Raw genomic sequence first — 18277 nt, forward strand, 5'->3', positions numbered from 1 at the left:
TTCCATAGTTTCAAATTCCATAGTCCATATTGTAAGCCATACAAAACCGCAACTCCGGCAAAAAAAACGGCCCGTTGTCCGCTGAAAACAACGGACGTCTACAAGCGGCCGAAGTCATTGATACCAAGGAAAGTATGAGCAGTTCACTGATTTTATTCTGTTCCTACTGTTTCTATCCTTCTATCACACTATTCTTCTTTGAACTCCATGCATATTTTTATGCGAGCTTTATGGTAATAATCTGTCATATTTGTTTTATGTCAACAGCGAATTACAGTCACTATGTCACTATGCTATCATATGCTATGTTTGTAGTAGCCATTAATGGGAATAATAATAATATTTGTATTGTAGTAATATAAAATAAATTATCGAGATTTATCATTTTGATTATCAAGGAGGACGTAGTATTTATGTCATGAGCACAATATCATCAGAAGGACAACCGAGGCCTAGTATAGTTTTAACTGGTACTTATATTATGTCTTTTATCTCATATTATGTCTTTTATCGAAATTTTTTCTATAACCAGAACCAGATAGCTAGATTGCTCTCCTACTGGAAAATAAAGCGTTGGCAGTCCTAGCATTAGGTGGACCGGACACATCGCGAGGGGTGCGCGGGCAACCAATGGATGCAGATGGCACGTTTTCGTTCATTAGCAAGACAACGAACTTAAGGAAAGGCTTTGTTTTAACAGTAGAAATTTTCCGGCTTATAATGATGATTAAAAGATTCCTCTCTAAAGCTTGTCACTTAATTTCATACTGTTCTGGACGTGTTAAGCACAGATAGTATCCAGTTATGGACAGCAAGGATTCAATGCCTTATAGCTCACCATTCATGAACTTTACCAGTTATGATCATCAGTTATCTGCACATAAAGTGTTGTTAGTTTTAGAAAAAGTAGCGTCCGTTTCTTAATATTGGGTTAGCGGAAAAAATATTCCATTATTGGTTCCTTGTCCATGACTGATGCCGTCACACTAAGATAACTAACTCTGTTCCCGCTATTTAATATTAATACTATTTAAACATAGGGTAGAGATCTATTTTAATCTTGGGATTCTATTGTCCTCCTATGCTAGTACCATGAGAGCAGTTTTGCTATGTGCAAATTACAAATGCAATTGATAAAACAACAATTTTAAAATCCTATTAGGAGTTATATTTATTTACTAGCGCCTGTAGTTGGTTACAGGACAAAGAATGTAGCATTTAATACATTGCCTTTCAAACGCTATCATACTCTTTTTTCATATTTTCAAACTACAACAAAGAAGTACAGCTGAAGAGTAATGCATTGTTATATGGCACAAAGTTTCCTGATTTTATATTTTGGCAATTTCAGATATTCACAAAGAGGTTTTTAAGGAAAAAGTGCTCCGAATATTAGCTATATTGTTGATTATTTTATGTCCATTAGTGTTGCTTTGCTGTTTCAAGGTAAGTACTGATTTTTTATAATAAAGGGAAAAATATACAGATAAAGTATGTTTGTATAAGTTAGAATTAGAATTAGAATTAGAATCGTTTATTGCAAGTCACATTACAATTTAAAGGTGGAAATATAATATAATTAAGTAGTACACATGTGACACCCTGCAAGGGCATGGCAACATAACCTAACATAACATAAATTTATATTCTAGGACTAGGGCTTCATATTATTATTATACAAATTCTAAACGCCTCTAAGCATTTCGTATAACACTATATAGCTGAATTATTCATTTCATGTCAATATTTGGTTAAATTACACACTTCATAAGACAATTAACTAAGAATAATCTTCATTAAAAAACTCGTTCAAGCTATAGTAACACTTGTTCACTAGGAATATTTTTAATTGCTTAATAAATAAATTATATCTCTCCAGGTTCCTCAAGGAATTCGGTAGGTGATTGAACATTTTGATGGTCATGTGATGAGGGCTACAGGACACAAGTTTTAATGTAGTAGATGGTATTTTAAGCTTATTAAGGTTTCGATTGTTTCGCTTATTATTTGTTAATTCAGACTACATGTCCATATTTTTCCTGATAAATTTGCACGACTCTAATATATACATGGAGGTAAGAGTAAGTATCTGATGCTTTACAAAATAGGGCCGGCAAGAATCCATTTGATCAATATTCACCAATATCCTGATGCATTTTTTTTGAAGTATAAAAATTTTGTCTACATCAACACAGTATAAAAGTATAAAGTATAAAAATTTTGTCTACATCTAACAACAAGTTGTTAGATAGTAGTCTCGCTTTTTAACATAACCAAATGTTTCTAGAGACACCTTACCTTAGGTACCTACAGAATATAAACTGCTCTCAAAGTAGTATTGTGTTAGTATGAAATTTCTAATGCCATTTCGATAAATCTGTCACGAATTAAGCAAAAATACTGTGGGTGCGATAAGAAGTGAGCCGAATAATAATTTGAGAATTTTTACGTTATCTTAATTCGATTGTTGAATCGGACTTCATATCATAACGATATCAGTGCAATTAATTAAATGAACTAACCCAACCTGTCTTTCTGATACCTGACATTGGATCAGACAAATTTCACGTTTTACTTGAGCCGATACCGTAACGTCGTCTAATGGACGATGGTTTGTGGCCTATGTCCCATCCAACACCAATATCCGGATCGGATTGTATAATGTGTAATGCGAAACATTAGAATAGAACTTCCCTTGGGTTAATCTGAATTTAGTGACGCGTCTCAAATAGACGAACTAGACTGCAACTTTTAGTTAGCTAAATTAAAATCATCTTCTCCTGTAGGTGGTAAAACAGTACAAGCGAGCGGTAATTCTACGATTCGGGAGGGTGCGCGATGTTTCTCCCGCCGGACCAGGAATCATCTGGACAGTCCCGTGCACTGATTCAGTCATATTAATAGACCTCAGGACTCGGGCTTTAAATATACCGCCACAGCAGGTATTCTCCTGCGCAACACTAGTTAGTTACCTTTATTTTTTCTTGGTCCTCTGAGTACAACTGGATATGAATTTAAAGATTTTTCACTGCGTTTAGAGTGCGTTAGCGTACCATTTTGAGCACCAGTGTTATTGCCGACTTATTGGTCTTTAATTCCCACAAGATAAGATTATACAATAGGACTACTATCTACATAATGTTTAATGTTTCAGATACTTACAAGAGATTTTGTGACAGTAGCCCTGGACGCTGTGGTGTATTTTCATGTGACGAACCCAATCCATTGCTTGTTGAATATTCAGTCACATGAGTAATTTCTCTGCTTTCTTATTTAGTTTTATTAACCAATTCATCTTTTGCTTGCTGAGAAGAGGCACGTACCCCGCAATAGGATGTATATAGCAAGGCTTCGAGATCGGTTATTTTTAAAAACCGGATATGGCTCTATTTTAAAAACGGTACCAAAGCTGCGGTTTCATTTGTAAAAATTATAATCCAACCGGTTTCAGGAAATTATGAAACCTGCTAACCACCCAACTAGCAAATTAAACCGTATAAGTTTCACTCTTACAACTTTAAGTCGAAAAACACTTGTGTGAAAGAAGTTAAGTTATCAAAAAGTCGTTTAAAAGCATCTCTCTGGATTGTTTAGCATTGAATGCTTTTTTGCTGCATAAACTGGTCTAGTAAACGTGCTTTCGACAAACTCATATCACATTTACTCGATAACTGTATAAAGATATCTCTCGATCGCCATCTTTCAACCGTATGTCTTATGACGGTTGTATAAATGTAACCAAATTGCTAATTTGTTGTCAAACTAACTTTTATAGCACCATATTTCGACATTCAATTATTACAGCACAAGTGCTGAGTAAAAGTGGTTTATTCAACAAAATAGCATTTCAGTTACTTTAATAGCACTTAATGTCATATAATAGTTGTCTGCAAGATTTTCTTTCGACATAAATATTGAAGTTGAGAAAACGCTTTAAATTAATCCATTACAGCGCCAAGGGTGCTGTAAATATTATTTAACGGCTATCACACAGCGTAATAATGGGATAAACATTCTTTGAAATCTTTTACAGGACAGTAATCGCCATTTTCTTGCGATCACGTAAATAAAAACAGCTTTGCTTTATTTTAATTTAAAATGGATTATAACAAATGGAAAAAAATTAAAAGAAGTGGTGGTTTCCGACGGAAAGTTAATAAATTGTACACTCGTATGATTCATCATACAACTGCTACATCAGGTTCAGCTACGGGTGAAGTGCCATCAAATAATTTTAACGAGGGTTCAGTATTAGAAAATATTCACGATTCTACTGAACATGACATTTTTGAAGCATCTACTAGTTCTTGTACCGGAAATATACCCATTAATCAAGACTCCAAGCCTACTTTTGATAAAAGTGATAATGATAGTGAGAAATCAGAGTTTGAAAGCAAAGATGGTTCAGAGTCCGAAGATACTGAAAATTTGAATGACGAGTTTCGCTCCAATTTTAAAGTGGGTGCTCCATCATCCATCATTCAACATTTCCTATGATGCCGTTAAAAAATTGACAAACATTTGTAACAAAAGATTTCCAAATTTACTACCAAAAGATCCACAACAACAGAACAATCGATTAATTAAAAATAGATTTCTTGTGTAGAATGTCACATTCCTAATCTGAGCCGTCTGATGGCGTCCTTACGACGCCATGTTCGCCATGTTCATGTGTGTTGTGTGAAAACCAACAGTCTTCAGAGGAACACTACCTAAAATGGCCGAGAAGAACATGGTGTCGTAAGGACGCCATCAGACGGCTCAGATACAATACATGCCACTTCTAGCAATTTTAAGTTTTAAGTTTGACAAAAACGGTACAATAGTGACAGGTTGCTAGCCTGTCGCCTGTGGTATACCTTAACCTATATACTCAGCCGCCTCTTACGACATCCATGGAAGAAATGGAGAGGCGTAACTCTAACCCGACACCACACGGGTATTATTATTTGCCTGTTATAGTTCTTTTTAAACTAAAAAATGGCCTTGTATTTTGTTTCGGCGGCTTCAGCGCCGCGTTCATTCGGAGTTTTCCCCCCACTTCCTGAACTGAGTAGATGTTTCGTTTGCGTCAACATAATTTTAAAATACGTATAGGTACTTACAGCTATTGCTACTTACACTTTTATTGTTGGTAATCCTAGTTACAATAACAACATTCGTCGCTAAGATAGTGATAATAAACTGAATAATTTGAGCAATTCAGGCACCAGAAGTATGGGTTGCGCAATAATAATTTGATTTTCATATCAGACAATACAAAGTGAAGTCGTCTTGACACGATATGATCATCAATAACAGCGCGACATGTGTAACACTCTTGCATGATGAAAAAATGGGTCTCTTTCCAGGGCCATTTCGATTCCTTAAGCTGCTTTAAATCACTCTTATTTAAGAATTTGTCCACATCCAAGTAAACTACCATTTTACCTATAAAAAATAAAATGATAATGGTTTAGCATTCACCACTAAAGACCCCTAAACTGATACAAAATGCCGCTACTAAAGTCATAAAAAAGAATTCTCAATTCTATTTTTCCACTAAAAGCCGAGTGAATGTTTTAGGATGACGAGTGAGATGATATAATGGCGAATTAATTTTAACTTTTAAATTAATATGATTTCTCACTAATTTTCTACTGGAAAATCATGCGGCCCATGAAAATATTAACGAAAATTTAAGAAATGTACACGAAAAATTTTATTCCGCACATGAAAGTGAGACCTACGATCTAGTGTCAAGAGTTACCTAAAAAATCATTATGGGTAGTATAAAATATAACATCATGAGCAAAATACTACCTTTTACTTTTATTTTCTTTTGCTTCAATAAATTCACTTTGCACAACCGTCACGCTATCTCAATAATAAACAAAACGCTATATAAGTGCCGTTTGTTTGCGCTCTCACGACCAAAAAGTCGAGTGATTGCATCCGCGCTGCTATTTTACGATAAATAAGTCAAATGAAAGAGATAATACCGGCTTGTATAAGGCTTATGTGTGGAATGATGGCAAACTGATGGCTATCATAGAACTAGTAGCATTCGAGTTGCGATTACTCTATATTCTTTCAATTATTTAGCTATTCATACGATACTCTTACGATATTTACAGCACTTAAGGCTGAAAGAAGTGTGCCCAAATCGCGTCGAGAGAACGTGCACAGACCTTTCTTTCAACATTTTACAGATCTATCTTACCACCAATAGCTGAAATAGAAACGTAATGCTGCCTTTTTTACGATATGATTTGCTAGGTGGGCAGTTAAAAAGCGGATTACATGGTGTGTGCGATGACTAAAGGGTGGTTGACTGTTTGCGATCGCCAAACCCGGGATAGGTTCGCCATGATCACTTTTTCGTATATAATTTAGTTTATTGTCATTAGTTACAGCTACGGTCGATGGTCATGAAAATGAGTCAGTGTCCTAAAAATCCGCTTAGAAGACGGTTAGATATATAACTTTCTTGCATCAATCTTTCAAACGAAACCTAAATGAAATAGGGAATCCTAAAAACGGTTTACTTACTCTAAATAAATCAGTAACGGAGAACAGTAGATGAAACCGACTCGATTTTAAATCTTTACAGACAAGCAACGGAGATGTTAGCCATTTCAATACTGAGAAATAGAGTCGGATTACATACGCTGGCAGACTTATTAACTATAAGAGAAATGATAAGCCAGGAAGTCCTAATGGAAATTGAAAAAGCAGCAGCTGAATGGGGCGTACATATTGAAAGAGTGGCAATGTGGGTATAATATTTTATAACTGAGTAATGTAAAGTAAAGTAAGTATATACGTTGCAGCTACACATACTTTTTAAGATCTCATAACAACATTTAACGCAATAAAGAGTTTGAATTTGAGAACTACTATGGACTATTTAAAGAAATTATAAAATCTGACGACCTAATACTTTAGCTTTGCATCTGTTACGTACCTAAACATTTAAAAATTCCTAATGGTCACAGAAAAAACGTTGTATTGCCTCAAGAGTTGCAAAAAGCAATGGCTGCCGAAGCAGAAGGTAAAAGACTGGCCAAAGCCAAAATCATTGAGGCGGAAGGAGAGATCAAAACAGCGGAAAACCTTAAAGAAGCGTCAAAAATCATTATGGAGAATCCGCAAATTATGCTGGTACTTAAATATTTTACGTGTATCCAAATCGTGATTATCCAAAAGTTTGGTTGATGTGGGGGGTGATGTGGGTTTAAATGTACGTAATTTGATATTTTCAGCTGAGATATCTGCAAACACTAAACTTTATAGCGTCTCAGCAAAAGACTTCCATATTCTTTCCGTTTCCTCTTCAAATACCTGATCCTAGTGGATCCAGTACTTCAAGTGTGTGATGTCTTGAAAAACTAATTATATATATAACCTCTTCACCAAAACGATCACGTGAGTATCAGTATATTTTTATCTGTTCAATAGGTATATTCAATGTCATTCTAACGTCAATTTAAGATTTATTCTTCGTTTTGATTCCTGTGATTCAGCTAGTTAATTTTAAGTGTTTATCTAAATTATTATAATGGACAATATGCAAACTAATGATGATTCTAAACCTGTTTCTGGATCATCATTACTTACGAAAACTCCAGATTTTGGAACGGATGGAACTCCCCCTCCAGTCTCGCCGCCACCCTCTGTACCATCCACACCGCCACACTGCCCATCACCACCACTGTTACCGTCGTTCTCCACCGATTACCTTTCAAGACCACGTTTGCAATCCAGTAAAGGTAACACAAAAAAATTACATTTATCTCTTGGTCAAAAGACTTCACGACATTAACATCTCCTTCGTTCGTCTTTATTTATATTGATTGTAAAGAAAAGTTATATTTCAGAGGATAATAAAGATAAGCTAATAGAGAAGATTTTATTAATTTTATCCATTTTTGTGGTTGTGATAACTTTCCCGTTCTCTCTATTCTGCGTTTTTGTGGTAAGTTAAATAATTTAAATAGGTCTTTTACTTTTATCAAATTTAAACTGTTTCTCTGTTTATTTAGGTGGTACGACAATTTGAACGGATAGTCATTCTAAGACATGGTAAAGTTCACAAAAATCGCGCGTTTGGCCCAGGACTAATATTCTACCTGCCTTGCATTGACAACGTGAAGTATACAGATCTTAGAATAAATTGCTATACTGTGCCACCACAAGAGGTAAAGATTTCATAAGTATTATAGTCTCATGCCAAGTTCAGTCAGACGTACAGTCAAGGGCGAAGATATCGACACGGCCAAAGTTGCAAAATAATGTATTTTTGTAACTTTGGCCGTGTCGATATCTTTGCCCTTGACTGTACCTACACCTACTCGTATGTTAAATAAATTGAAAAATTAAGTTATTTATTGTTTTACAGTGTTTGACTAAAGATTCCTTATCAGTGACTGTACAAGCCGTGATATATTACAAAGTGTTCGATCCATTGTGGGCAGTTATCAATGTATCAAATTTCAAGTAAATGAATACTTTACCGTTCATATATGTAACTTCAAACTTTCTTAACTCTGTATAAAACAAGCTTTTACGTGCTTCAGATTGTCAACTCAGTTTTTAGCAGCAACAATACTTAGAAATACTGTTAGTTCGAGAAAGCTGTCACAGCTTCTAAAGAACAGGTCTGATGTTAGTGACTATGTTCTGCAACGCATGAAGCGGTTGACGTTTGAATGGGGCATCTCTGTGATTAGAACTGAAATGTAAGTACCTGTAAGTTGACCAGGAGGTACACACAATGATCTTTTTGTGGAACTAGCAAATACGTCATCTGATTTTAAGTGAGCACTACTACCTGAGGGAACTCATAATGCAATTGCAAATGGTTATTTCGTGTCAATACCAGTATTTAATGATTCTGGTTTATTTACACTAGATATATTTGTTACGGGATGCAAATCATGACAGCAAATATATCTACAGTACCCGGCGACAAAGATTGCACATCGGTTTTTGGAAAGAAACTCGGCAAGTTTCGGCTTCGTAGAGCGTTGTCACACATTACTTATGTGACGTTTGTCAGTCGTTGTACAGATGCAGTAGAGTACGGACGCATTTAGATAAAAATGTATAATATAGAGCTGTTGAAACACTTCAACTTTAAATTGTGCGATGGCATCTCTAAACCTTTGAGTGCTTTGGACGGTCAGTCACGCAAAATTATTTGCAATGTTTATTATTTTTTTTGTCGAGGATGGCAATGTAAGTCATTTTCAAAAAGGTTCAAAGGCGAGTTTCAAGTGCCACCGGAATTTCAAGAAGAACTTTGAACAATATTTTACGAAGTCAATACTGCACCTTCCACGTCAGTTAAGTTTGCAATCTTTATCGCCGGATACTGTAGCTTCTGAGATTTCAATGCAGTTACATGCATCGGATGTGAAATAGTATTAACTTACGTGTTGTCGAACACTAAAAACTAATGTTAAGCAACATCGAACAGGTCAGATACGTAGATAGGACTTCTTTTTTAAGCAGTAAATAAAAAAATAAACTCTTTTTGAAGCCAGATAAGTAATTTTCTGTCCTTCCCCGGGACTCATCTATCTGTATACCGAATTTCATCTATATCGGTTCAATATATCCAGAGATTACCCCCTACAGCCTCACAAACACAAATTTTACCTCTTTATAATAGTAAGTATAGACAAGCGGGTCTGTAAGAAATTACTTATTCACTGTCCCATTAACTTCGATTTCCAGTAAAGACATCAGTCTACCGCTACAGCTGCAAAAGGCAATGGCAGCTGAAGCAGAGTCCTCAAGATTAGCAAATGCCAAGATCATTGTAGCAAGTTCTGAAATAGCGTCCACTAAGAGTCTGCAACAAGCTACTGTTATGCTCATGGATAACCCATGGTGCATGCAGGTTAGGTTCTTTACATTATACACTAGGCATAGTCTACGAGTGCTTAAAAAACGGTGACGGTACGGAATCGCAGTGACACATCGTATGCGCACCGTTTTTATCGCATGCTCTCAACACCGCTGCTTAAAATACGGAATCAGGTCATCATCAAACGTCAGGACTTTACCGAACAAAACTTGTGACGTTTACGGCACGTCACTGCGCTTCCGCACTATTTGTATGCCCACCGTTTTCTTTGCGCTTTCCAATACGCAAACGGTGCGGAATCGCAGTGACTTGCCGTAAACGTCACGACTTTTGTTCGGTAATGACCTGACGTTTACGGCACGTCACTGCGATTCCGTATTTTAAGCAGCGGTGTGGAGAGTATGCGATAAAAACGGTGCGCATACGGTGCGTCACTGCGATTCCGTGCCGTCACAGTTTTTAAACAGCGGTTTGGTTGCACCTTAAATCATTTATTTGATTGATATAACAATCAACAGTGTGGGTCAATGTCAATGTCTGTTTGGTCGACAATCCATACCTACCTCTTATTTTTGATTTCAGTTGAGATATTTACAATCACTCCACATGATAGCTGGACCCCAGACTCATACAGTTGTCTTTCCTTACTCAGTTGATTTAATCAAGAAGTTGTTCAGCGATAACGATAATAATAAGTGATTAGGTCGTATCACATCACAGTGTTTGAAATTTAGAAACAAATGTTTTTAGCTCTTACACGATTAATTTGTTTATGTTTTATGAGTTTGTAAATTTAATTTAAGTTATTGAGTACTTTATTGTTACTTTATAGTTACGAAACTTCGATAATAATAACCTTATTTATTGACCTGGTTCTAGATTTATTTAATTAACTTTAATTATTCGATCTTTTTCTTTTATAATGCGAATCGCTGAGGGATGGAATTTGATTTTGCTGTCTCTTTTTACGGATAAAAGAATACAATTTTGACCTAATCAAGACCGACGTAATACTTAAACTGTTAGCAAAACAGAAAAGAGTGATCTTTGGCTCATCTATATCTACCATTTGGCGAAATAAAGGACAATCGCTGATCAGTTTAAAATATAAAAAAATATCAAACGTTTCTAGATTTACCTAAGTTTTATTAAAAGTAATAAAAACAGTTAATAAATAGTCAACAACACTAAAACGACAGGTTATTCGATATGACAAGACTAGTGTTCTCTGGATTCATCCTGTTCCTTCGCATGTCCGTAGTGAACCGGCCGCTGCGCTTGACCGCCTTCCTTCTTATGCACAGTCGCCTGCACAGAAAAACACACAATAAATAGTTATAGCTTACTGCAATAGCACACATGCTCAGGGATCCACAACCTTTTTGACAGCAGGATTACACAGTGACAAAATAAACTGTTTTATGTTTAAATTCTGGTTTTGTTCCGCGTACCTTGATTTTAGATAAGCTCGATATTTCGGCACAGTTGCATGCGCCATGAACACGAGACGACTCCAACGACCACCAGTTCACCTCCAGTCGTCTCGTGATTATGGCGCATGCAACTGTGCCGAAAATCGAGCTTCGAGATCAGACAGACGAGACAGGTGAAACTAAATAAAAACTTGTAAAAAAAACCTTGTCTTTCAGCTGTAAAAGGATGAGTCCAATATTAATAATTTCTTTTCTCTACTCCACCGAGGAGCAAGGCAATACAAGTGACTGGTACGATATCCATGTTGAGAATGAACAAATCATCGACTTTTTCTTCGCAGTGCGCGCAGTGAATGTTCTGCGATACATATATTACAGCGCGATTCTAAAATCGCGTCGCAAAAATTTTGTATCCAAGTGCGCGCTTGGCCTAAAATCAAGGTACGCGGAACAAAACCCATTTTTTTTTTAATATCATGGGACACTTAACACCAATTAACCTAGTCCCAAACTAAGCAAAGCTTGTACTATGAATACTAGGCAACGGATAAAAATACTTATATAGATAAATAAATACTTAAATACATATTAAACATCCAAGACCCGAGAACAAACATTCGTATTATTCATACAAATATCTGCCCCGGCCGGGAATCAAACCCGGGACTTCAAGCTTCGTAGTCAGGTTCTCTAACCACTTGGCCATCCGGTCGTCGGTAATTTAAATCATAAAATTAGTAATGACCACGATAGTCTAAAATAAACTGTTGCTTAATCAATATCCCGTAAGAACTTCACATGCTCCCGGGATAAAATATAGCGGCGTTGTTACTCCCTGATAATTAATAGTACAATACAATACAATACAATACAAGAATAATATAATTAGATATGGGCTACCTATTATGGTCCGTTTCCATGTGAAATTTATTTTCCAAATTGTAATGAAATAGTAAAAAAAAAATTAAAGCATAATATTTTGTGATGTTTTCTTTGAGTTCTCGTTTCAGTACACTAGACATTTTTATAGATTGTGATTATGCATTTGTTGCATTTTCAACCATATACATTCTACATTTCAAGTAAATTCGATGACTTTCAAGAAAGACTTAGACCCAGTCGTTCTAAGTTTAGTTTATTGTGTGTTGTTGTGTATGTAATCTTCTAACTAAATACCTATCACATTTTATAATTAATTGAGAACCGCAAGTTGCCGACCACCGCCCTAGTTGCAGTCAGTCACGTACCACGTAATGCGTCATTACTTATTACAAAGTTAACATTACACTGCTTTTTGTCGCAGTTCTTACGCTGTCGACAACGTGACGCTAATGTGAAATGGTTGCGTGCAATGGTTTTTTTTTGGAAATCATGTATAACTGTATGACTTATGCTTATGACTTACTAGCACGGAACTAATTCGTGTAATTATATTTTTAAGCGATAGACGAGTGACCTTAATCCGGAATTTTAACTATCTATTAATGAAGTGCTTCCGTAGTTCCAGCGATGACACCCTACATATAAAAAATCATAAATAAAAAAAATCATAGTAGATAAGTTTGGCACGTACCTGTAGGTACTTTATGGTACAGAATCCCCTCGAATTTTAACTTTATAATATGAATATAATTTGTACTCCAAATTTGTTCCTTGTTTTAAAATTAATTAATACTGTTGAATGCTACCGCCATGTAACCAATTATTTTATGAAAATTTCACCCAGTTAACTAATGCGGTTCAATGCATGCGATACATAGCCATTTCCAAGTGACTGGCAAACTCCGTAGGTTAAGAATCAGTAAGGGTTATACTATACCCCTTTGGTACGAGACTCTAAGAAGCAGGTGATTCTGCAAAAGATGTGTCACTAACCTGGAATCCATTCTTAGGGTCAGCAGTGTATCGCACCAGACGGATAGAACCATCAGGTTCTACAAGAGAGTACTCTCCGTGCACCACGTCTCCGTCGCGGGACTCCTTGTGGTTCTGCAAGTTGCCGGTGTGAGGGTCTTCTACACCGTATGCGTAGTGGTAGTCTGGCTTAGCCTGAAGATAAGGGGAAACTAGGGTTACCAGGGCTTGAAATACAAGTATATTTGTTACCTCTGACCTTGGTATGAATCGTGATAACGATAAATTAATCATCACCAACATTAAGACTAGCATTGCAGTCTTGCAACATGACCAAACGACATGACCAAATTTTTTTTTACCAAGTAGTATTTTTTCTTTTATTGTAGGAGTTTCCGAGAACCACAAGCGAGAAACCAACTTTTAAAGTAAAAGCATTGACTTACCACATAGTCTACAGTCTTCAAGTGAGCGTATTTAGCGGTGTCCGGGTGGATTTTTCCCGCGTTGTGATCGTAACCATAATCCGCATGCTGCTGTGCTGCGATGTTCTCTGCTGCTGGCACTTGTACTTCCACAATCTGCCCACTTACCGGCCCACTAAAACGGTTATACGAATAACCTCCTGTCTTACCCGATAGTCCAACCGACACTAGAGCTAGGAGCATCGATACCTTAGGGTCGAAAAAAGATTGTGATTAGAGTAGGCACACCTTGAAAAATCGTGCCATTGTTCACCTGATTTTACTATCACGCTTTCTCGGCAAAAAAACAGAACGACCTTTACGGTACTTGATTATTTTACACAATAACATTGGCAATGAAAATTGAATCAGTGACGGAGAAAATTTGGCTATAATTGGTGTGAAGCAAAAACTGGTTAATTTAATTGAGCTGCTATTCTAATTAGGAAGTAGAATTATTTTTACCATTCTAATTTTAAGTTGTTTATGAACTTGATAAAGTACCTAGTGTTGATAATATAGAGTACACCAGCTAGTAGTATCTCTAAAATAAAGTCGTTTCTTTATTTATTTATTTTTAAGATTTGCTCAGTGTTAGGAATATTACTTTGATTCTTAGATGCATATCGTCACTACTTTTAAAAAAACTCGTAGCTCAAAATAGATAATTTTTCTGAGTGAACTTTATAGATATTACATCAAGGTTAAATTTTGTTGACATATTGATTTTAGATACGAGATTTTTTCAAAGTAGTGACGATATCTATCGTTTAGTAAACATTAATTAAAAAGTTGATTTTATGAGAAAATATTAATTTTAAACATTAACAATGCGAAAATAGCTTAAAAGTGTCTAAAATATACCTGTGCCCTATCCAGAATAGTATAGTTTAGAAATTGAAGCAAATGGACAATAATGATAGTTTTGTTTATCATCAAGAAGATGCTTTCAAATACAAATATACACGGGTGATTTTTAATCGGTGATCAGGAATAACAAAATGAGATAAGGACGGTCATACTGAACAACTTTTCCCATGGGACCAATACGAAAATCGGGGTAAAAAAATCAGCTATTTCATAGAAAACCTCAGCACCTCACCAGCATCAATGAATGAAACCAGGGTTTTTTTCCCGATTTTCGTATTGGTCCCATAGAAAAAGTTACTCAGTATGACCGTCTAAATCGCTTTTTGTTATTCCTGATCACCGGTTTAAAATCACCGTGTATTATCCCTTTATTTTAATTAGGTATTATGTTCGAAACTTACTGTAATTTTGAAAAAACAAACTCTTTTACTCTGTCCCAACCGAAATTAACTTGGAACTTTGTTTGGAGTCTCTTCCTTTCTGAATTTCACTTCGCTGTCACATAAGTACCTACCTTAATTAAATTTAACCAACTTTTTAATTACTGCCAAAAATTTATCACAATCAAAAATTTCACTTGTCCAATTTCCCAAACTTTTCAAAGACACTTCAACAATATTGTTACACAAATTTACCTTGAAAAGGAATGCCATTTTGTAAAACTGTAGGGTCTGCTGTAATGATCCTGTGGAACTGACGTCGACTGCACAGGTGCTGTGGTTTTATACCGACCGTTATCTAAGAACGAATAGGGGCAATAGTGAACTTGCCCGATCGATTGCGCCAAACTATGAATCAATAATTTTTCAATAACTATTTGGGTACGCAGCCACGCCACAATAGGCTGCGTTGCGTAGATTTGCCAAGTTTTCAGTGAGAAGGGCCCGAGATTTCACCGGGCGCGGTAAGGTTAGTGGATATCCTACGACCTTCTGGTGGAACCAATAGATTAAATTAATTAACTGTATTTAATATCTAGATAACGTTATTTTCTTTCCATAGGTATAATAGACATGCATTGAAACAAAAATTCAGTCACGTCTGTCAGGTAAGTGAAGATGGTTTGGTGGTATGCTTAGACTGTTTATTTAAATTAAGTACAGAATAATAAGGCAAATTGCCTATAATTTGAACTTTTGCTTAAATTACTTTCCTACGTACTTATGTATTGGCATTCATGTTTTGTAAGATTTAATAAACCTATAAGGTTGACTTTAAAAAAAAGAGAAGGTACCAGCAACAGCACAAAAGTTAAATATATAGGTACAGGCAGCAGCGCAGAGCTAAGCTCATAAAGTCCGTCTGTCTGTCTGTCTGTCTGTCCGTCCATCCGTATATCACAGGCATTTTACTCGAAAACTACAAAATGTATATCAAAAAATTTGGAGTACAGATGTCTTGTCAAAGCCGCTATTTAGTTTTGTATTTAAATTAAAAAAAAAAATATTTATAGGGGGGGGCACTCCATACACGTAACAGAAATTGAAAAAAAAACTTTTTAACTCGCATCAACGTGTGGCACATAGTTCGACAGTTCTTTTGAAAAGATCGTAAGGTTTCTCAAAAAAATTTTTGATTACCTAAGTGAAGATTTCCGGATATAATCGCTCCCAAAGTAGCTATCTTGTAAACCGTTTGGCCAAAAAATATGCAAAAAAATATAGAAAGGTAACCTTTCAACAAAAATATTCAACATGATCGGATATACCGTTTTTCAGTTATTGCCGAAAAACTACGCTTCTCAACAAAAGGACAAAAGTGCCGTGAAGAGACGCTCTTTTTCTGGTAATAGATTTTAAGACTGTAGTAAGTGTTTTAATTGTGTTATAACGCACATAATATTACTTGATTTTTTTCGTAAACGCTACGGAACCCTATCTTGGGCGTGTCCGACACGCTCTTGGCCGGTTTTTTTAAATTAAGACCTAAACAAGAGGGCGGCAACGGGCAAATCATTCTTCCGCCCCGGGCGGCTGATAGCCACGCTACGCCACAAGTACCTACGCCGCTGCTGAAGAGTATAGGTACTTAGACCTATATTAGTACCAATAGTTGAATTACATCGCAGATTAGGTATTCAAATTGTTTATTCTGTAAACGCGACTGTACACACTGTTTGGTTGAGTCAATATCTGATTGGGCTCCACGATATTTTGTCTTTTTTTTAACCAAAATCTAATCAAATTATTTCTTTGTTGTAATTTCACTGTAGGTACCTAATAGCAGACGTTTAATTTCTTTTACGAATTGTGATTGAATTTAATTTAGCAGGTATTTTATTTTGTTCGTTAATTTCTGGCATAGAGGTATGCAAGATGAGTCTGAGAAAATGACTGGGATATTACCTATATCAAGTTATAGGGCTAGTTTATCAAGTAAAGCTACTGTTACACATGCTCGTGACTGTTTAAATTTTGCTAGCAATAAGCATGCTAGTTTTAAGTACTTATGCTCCTAAATAAGCCTGCTTAAAACAAACACTCCGATACACATGCCTTTTGACAGCATAAGGATAGCATGATCTCTGCCAGTTCAGTCAGTGCTGCCACTGCCACGGCAATTACCGTGTTCTACGGCTTTCAGGACAAAAAATCTCAATATCCACGGCCTACGGGTGCAACCCTGTGACCGTTACGTTACGTCTTTTCGCAAATTCAACGGTAATAAATTACTTAATATACAACGTTAAAATGTGCAGAATTGATAAACATATAGTTTACAGAGATTTTGACCAGGTTCGATTCCGATTGTATGAAAGTTAGATCAAAAAATTTGAATGCCATTAATTTATTGAATCAGGCGTTACTTTGCGGAGGTCCATATCAATGAACTAAAATAATTTCCTTGCTCACCCGCGACCTTACGATAGCTAAGCTTATGCAAAATATGCGTGTTCATGCAGTTCCTCCACCTCCACACTGTAAGAACACACACAAATCACACAAACCCATCTATCACCACCACCACACTACACTGACGCGTTTCGAACTCAACCAGAGCTCATCTTCAGTGTGACACAACCGTACACATGCTACACGAGCATGTGTAACAGTCGCTTTAGCTTGCTAGTAATGCTAGCTTACCTACCACCACTAGCTTGTTATTCTAGCCTAAAACACTAGCATTGGCCTTGGGTATCCTTGACATTTTCTCATGCTCAGCTTTCTTACCAGATTTAGCCAATTTCACGCTATTTAGGTATGTTGATATTTAACTAAGTACACATATCGTGTTTATGTCAAGTTGGTTTACTTGGAGAGCTTGAACAGTTTTGTAATGTTTTAGCTTGGGCTTGGGTGGTGGGTGTAGTTAATGTACGACTTGTTAATGCACGCTTAAATAATGCACGGCCTGATAATCCGTGTTTATGTGCACGAATTATCATGTGCATTATCACCCCGTACCGAACTAGCAGGGAACCAATAATGTACGACGTGATAATCCGAAGCATTGTCTTCCGATTATCATGCCTACGATTTCCGTGATTTAAATAAAAAAAAATCCTAACTAGAGGTGGACATTATTGAACGTCACCGGTTACTGTAACCAGTGACGTGACGAGTCACCGAATAACTGGTTTCACGTTTAGCGACAAAGTGGTGATTTTTGTAACGAGCTTCTTTTGTGGTGATGCGAGTTTCGTTTCAACGTCATAGACGTCACGTCACGAACGGAAAGAAACGAATGCCATGGTTTCACGTTTCACTCAAGCGACAAGTGGTGATTTTTATAACGAGCTACTTTGTTTGTGGTGATGCGATTATCGTTTTAACGTTATAAACGTAAAGAACGGAACGGATGGC

At 36.3% G+C, this 18277-nt stretch overlaps 3 protein-coding genes across 3 annotated transcripts; 2 read left to right on the top strand and 1 right to left on the bottom strand.

The window, feature by feature from the left end:
* The first annotated feature begins 3 nt into the window (after positions 1–3).
* LOC141433453 (band 7 protein AGAP004871-like) lies at positions 4–7699 on the top strand. Its single transcript, XM_074095504.1, has 8 exons — positions 4–470; positions 1352–1446; positions 2787–2942; positions 3155–3252; positions 6593–6754; positions 6978–7143; positions 7245–7407; positions 7611–7699. Exons 1-7 carry the CDS (start codon positions 419–421, stop codon positions 7356–7358), a joined length of 843 nt encoding a protein of 280 aa, XP_073951605.1. The 5' UTR covers positions 4–418; the 3' UTR covers positions 7359–7407; positions 7611–7699.
* Positions 7425–10900, top strand: LOC141433449 (stomatin-like). Its single transcript, XM_074095495.1, has 7 exons — positions 7425–7751; positions 7860–7957; positions 8025–8180; positions 8381–8478; positions 8559–8720; positions 9721–9886; positions 10436–10900. The coding sequence occupies exons 1-7, from the start codon at positions 7541–7543 to the stop codon at positions 10550–10552; spliced, it is 1008 nt and encodes a 335-aa protein (XP_073951596.1). The 5' UTR covers positions 7425–7540; the 3' UTR covers positions 10553–10900.
* A 74-nt stretch (positions 10901–10974) lies between these two features.
* Positions 10975–15373, bottom strand: LOC141433468 (cuticle protein 8-like). Its single transcript, XM_074095520.1, has 4 exons — positions 15110–15373; positions 13587–13814; positions 13162–13335; positions 10975–11161 (listed from the first exon to the last, which is right to left on the bottom strand). The coding sequence occupies exons 1-4, from the start codon at positions 15125–15127 to the stop codon at positions 11072–11074; spliced, it is 510 nt and encodes a 169-aa protein (XP_073951621.1). The 5' UTR covers positions 15128–15373; the 3' UTR covers positions 10975–11071.
* Positions 15374–18277: the final 2904 nt, after the last annotated feature.

Source organism: Choristoneura fumiferana, chromosome 12, assembly GCF_025370935.1.
Source record: "Choristoneura fumiferana chromosome 12, NRCan_CFum_1, whole genome shotgun sequence".
Classification (NCBI taxonomy): domain Eukaryota; kingdom Metazoa; phylum Arthropoda; class Insecta; order Lepidoptera; family Tortricidae; genus Choristoneura; species Choristoneura fumiferana.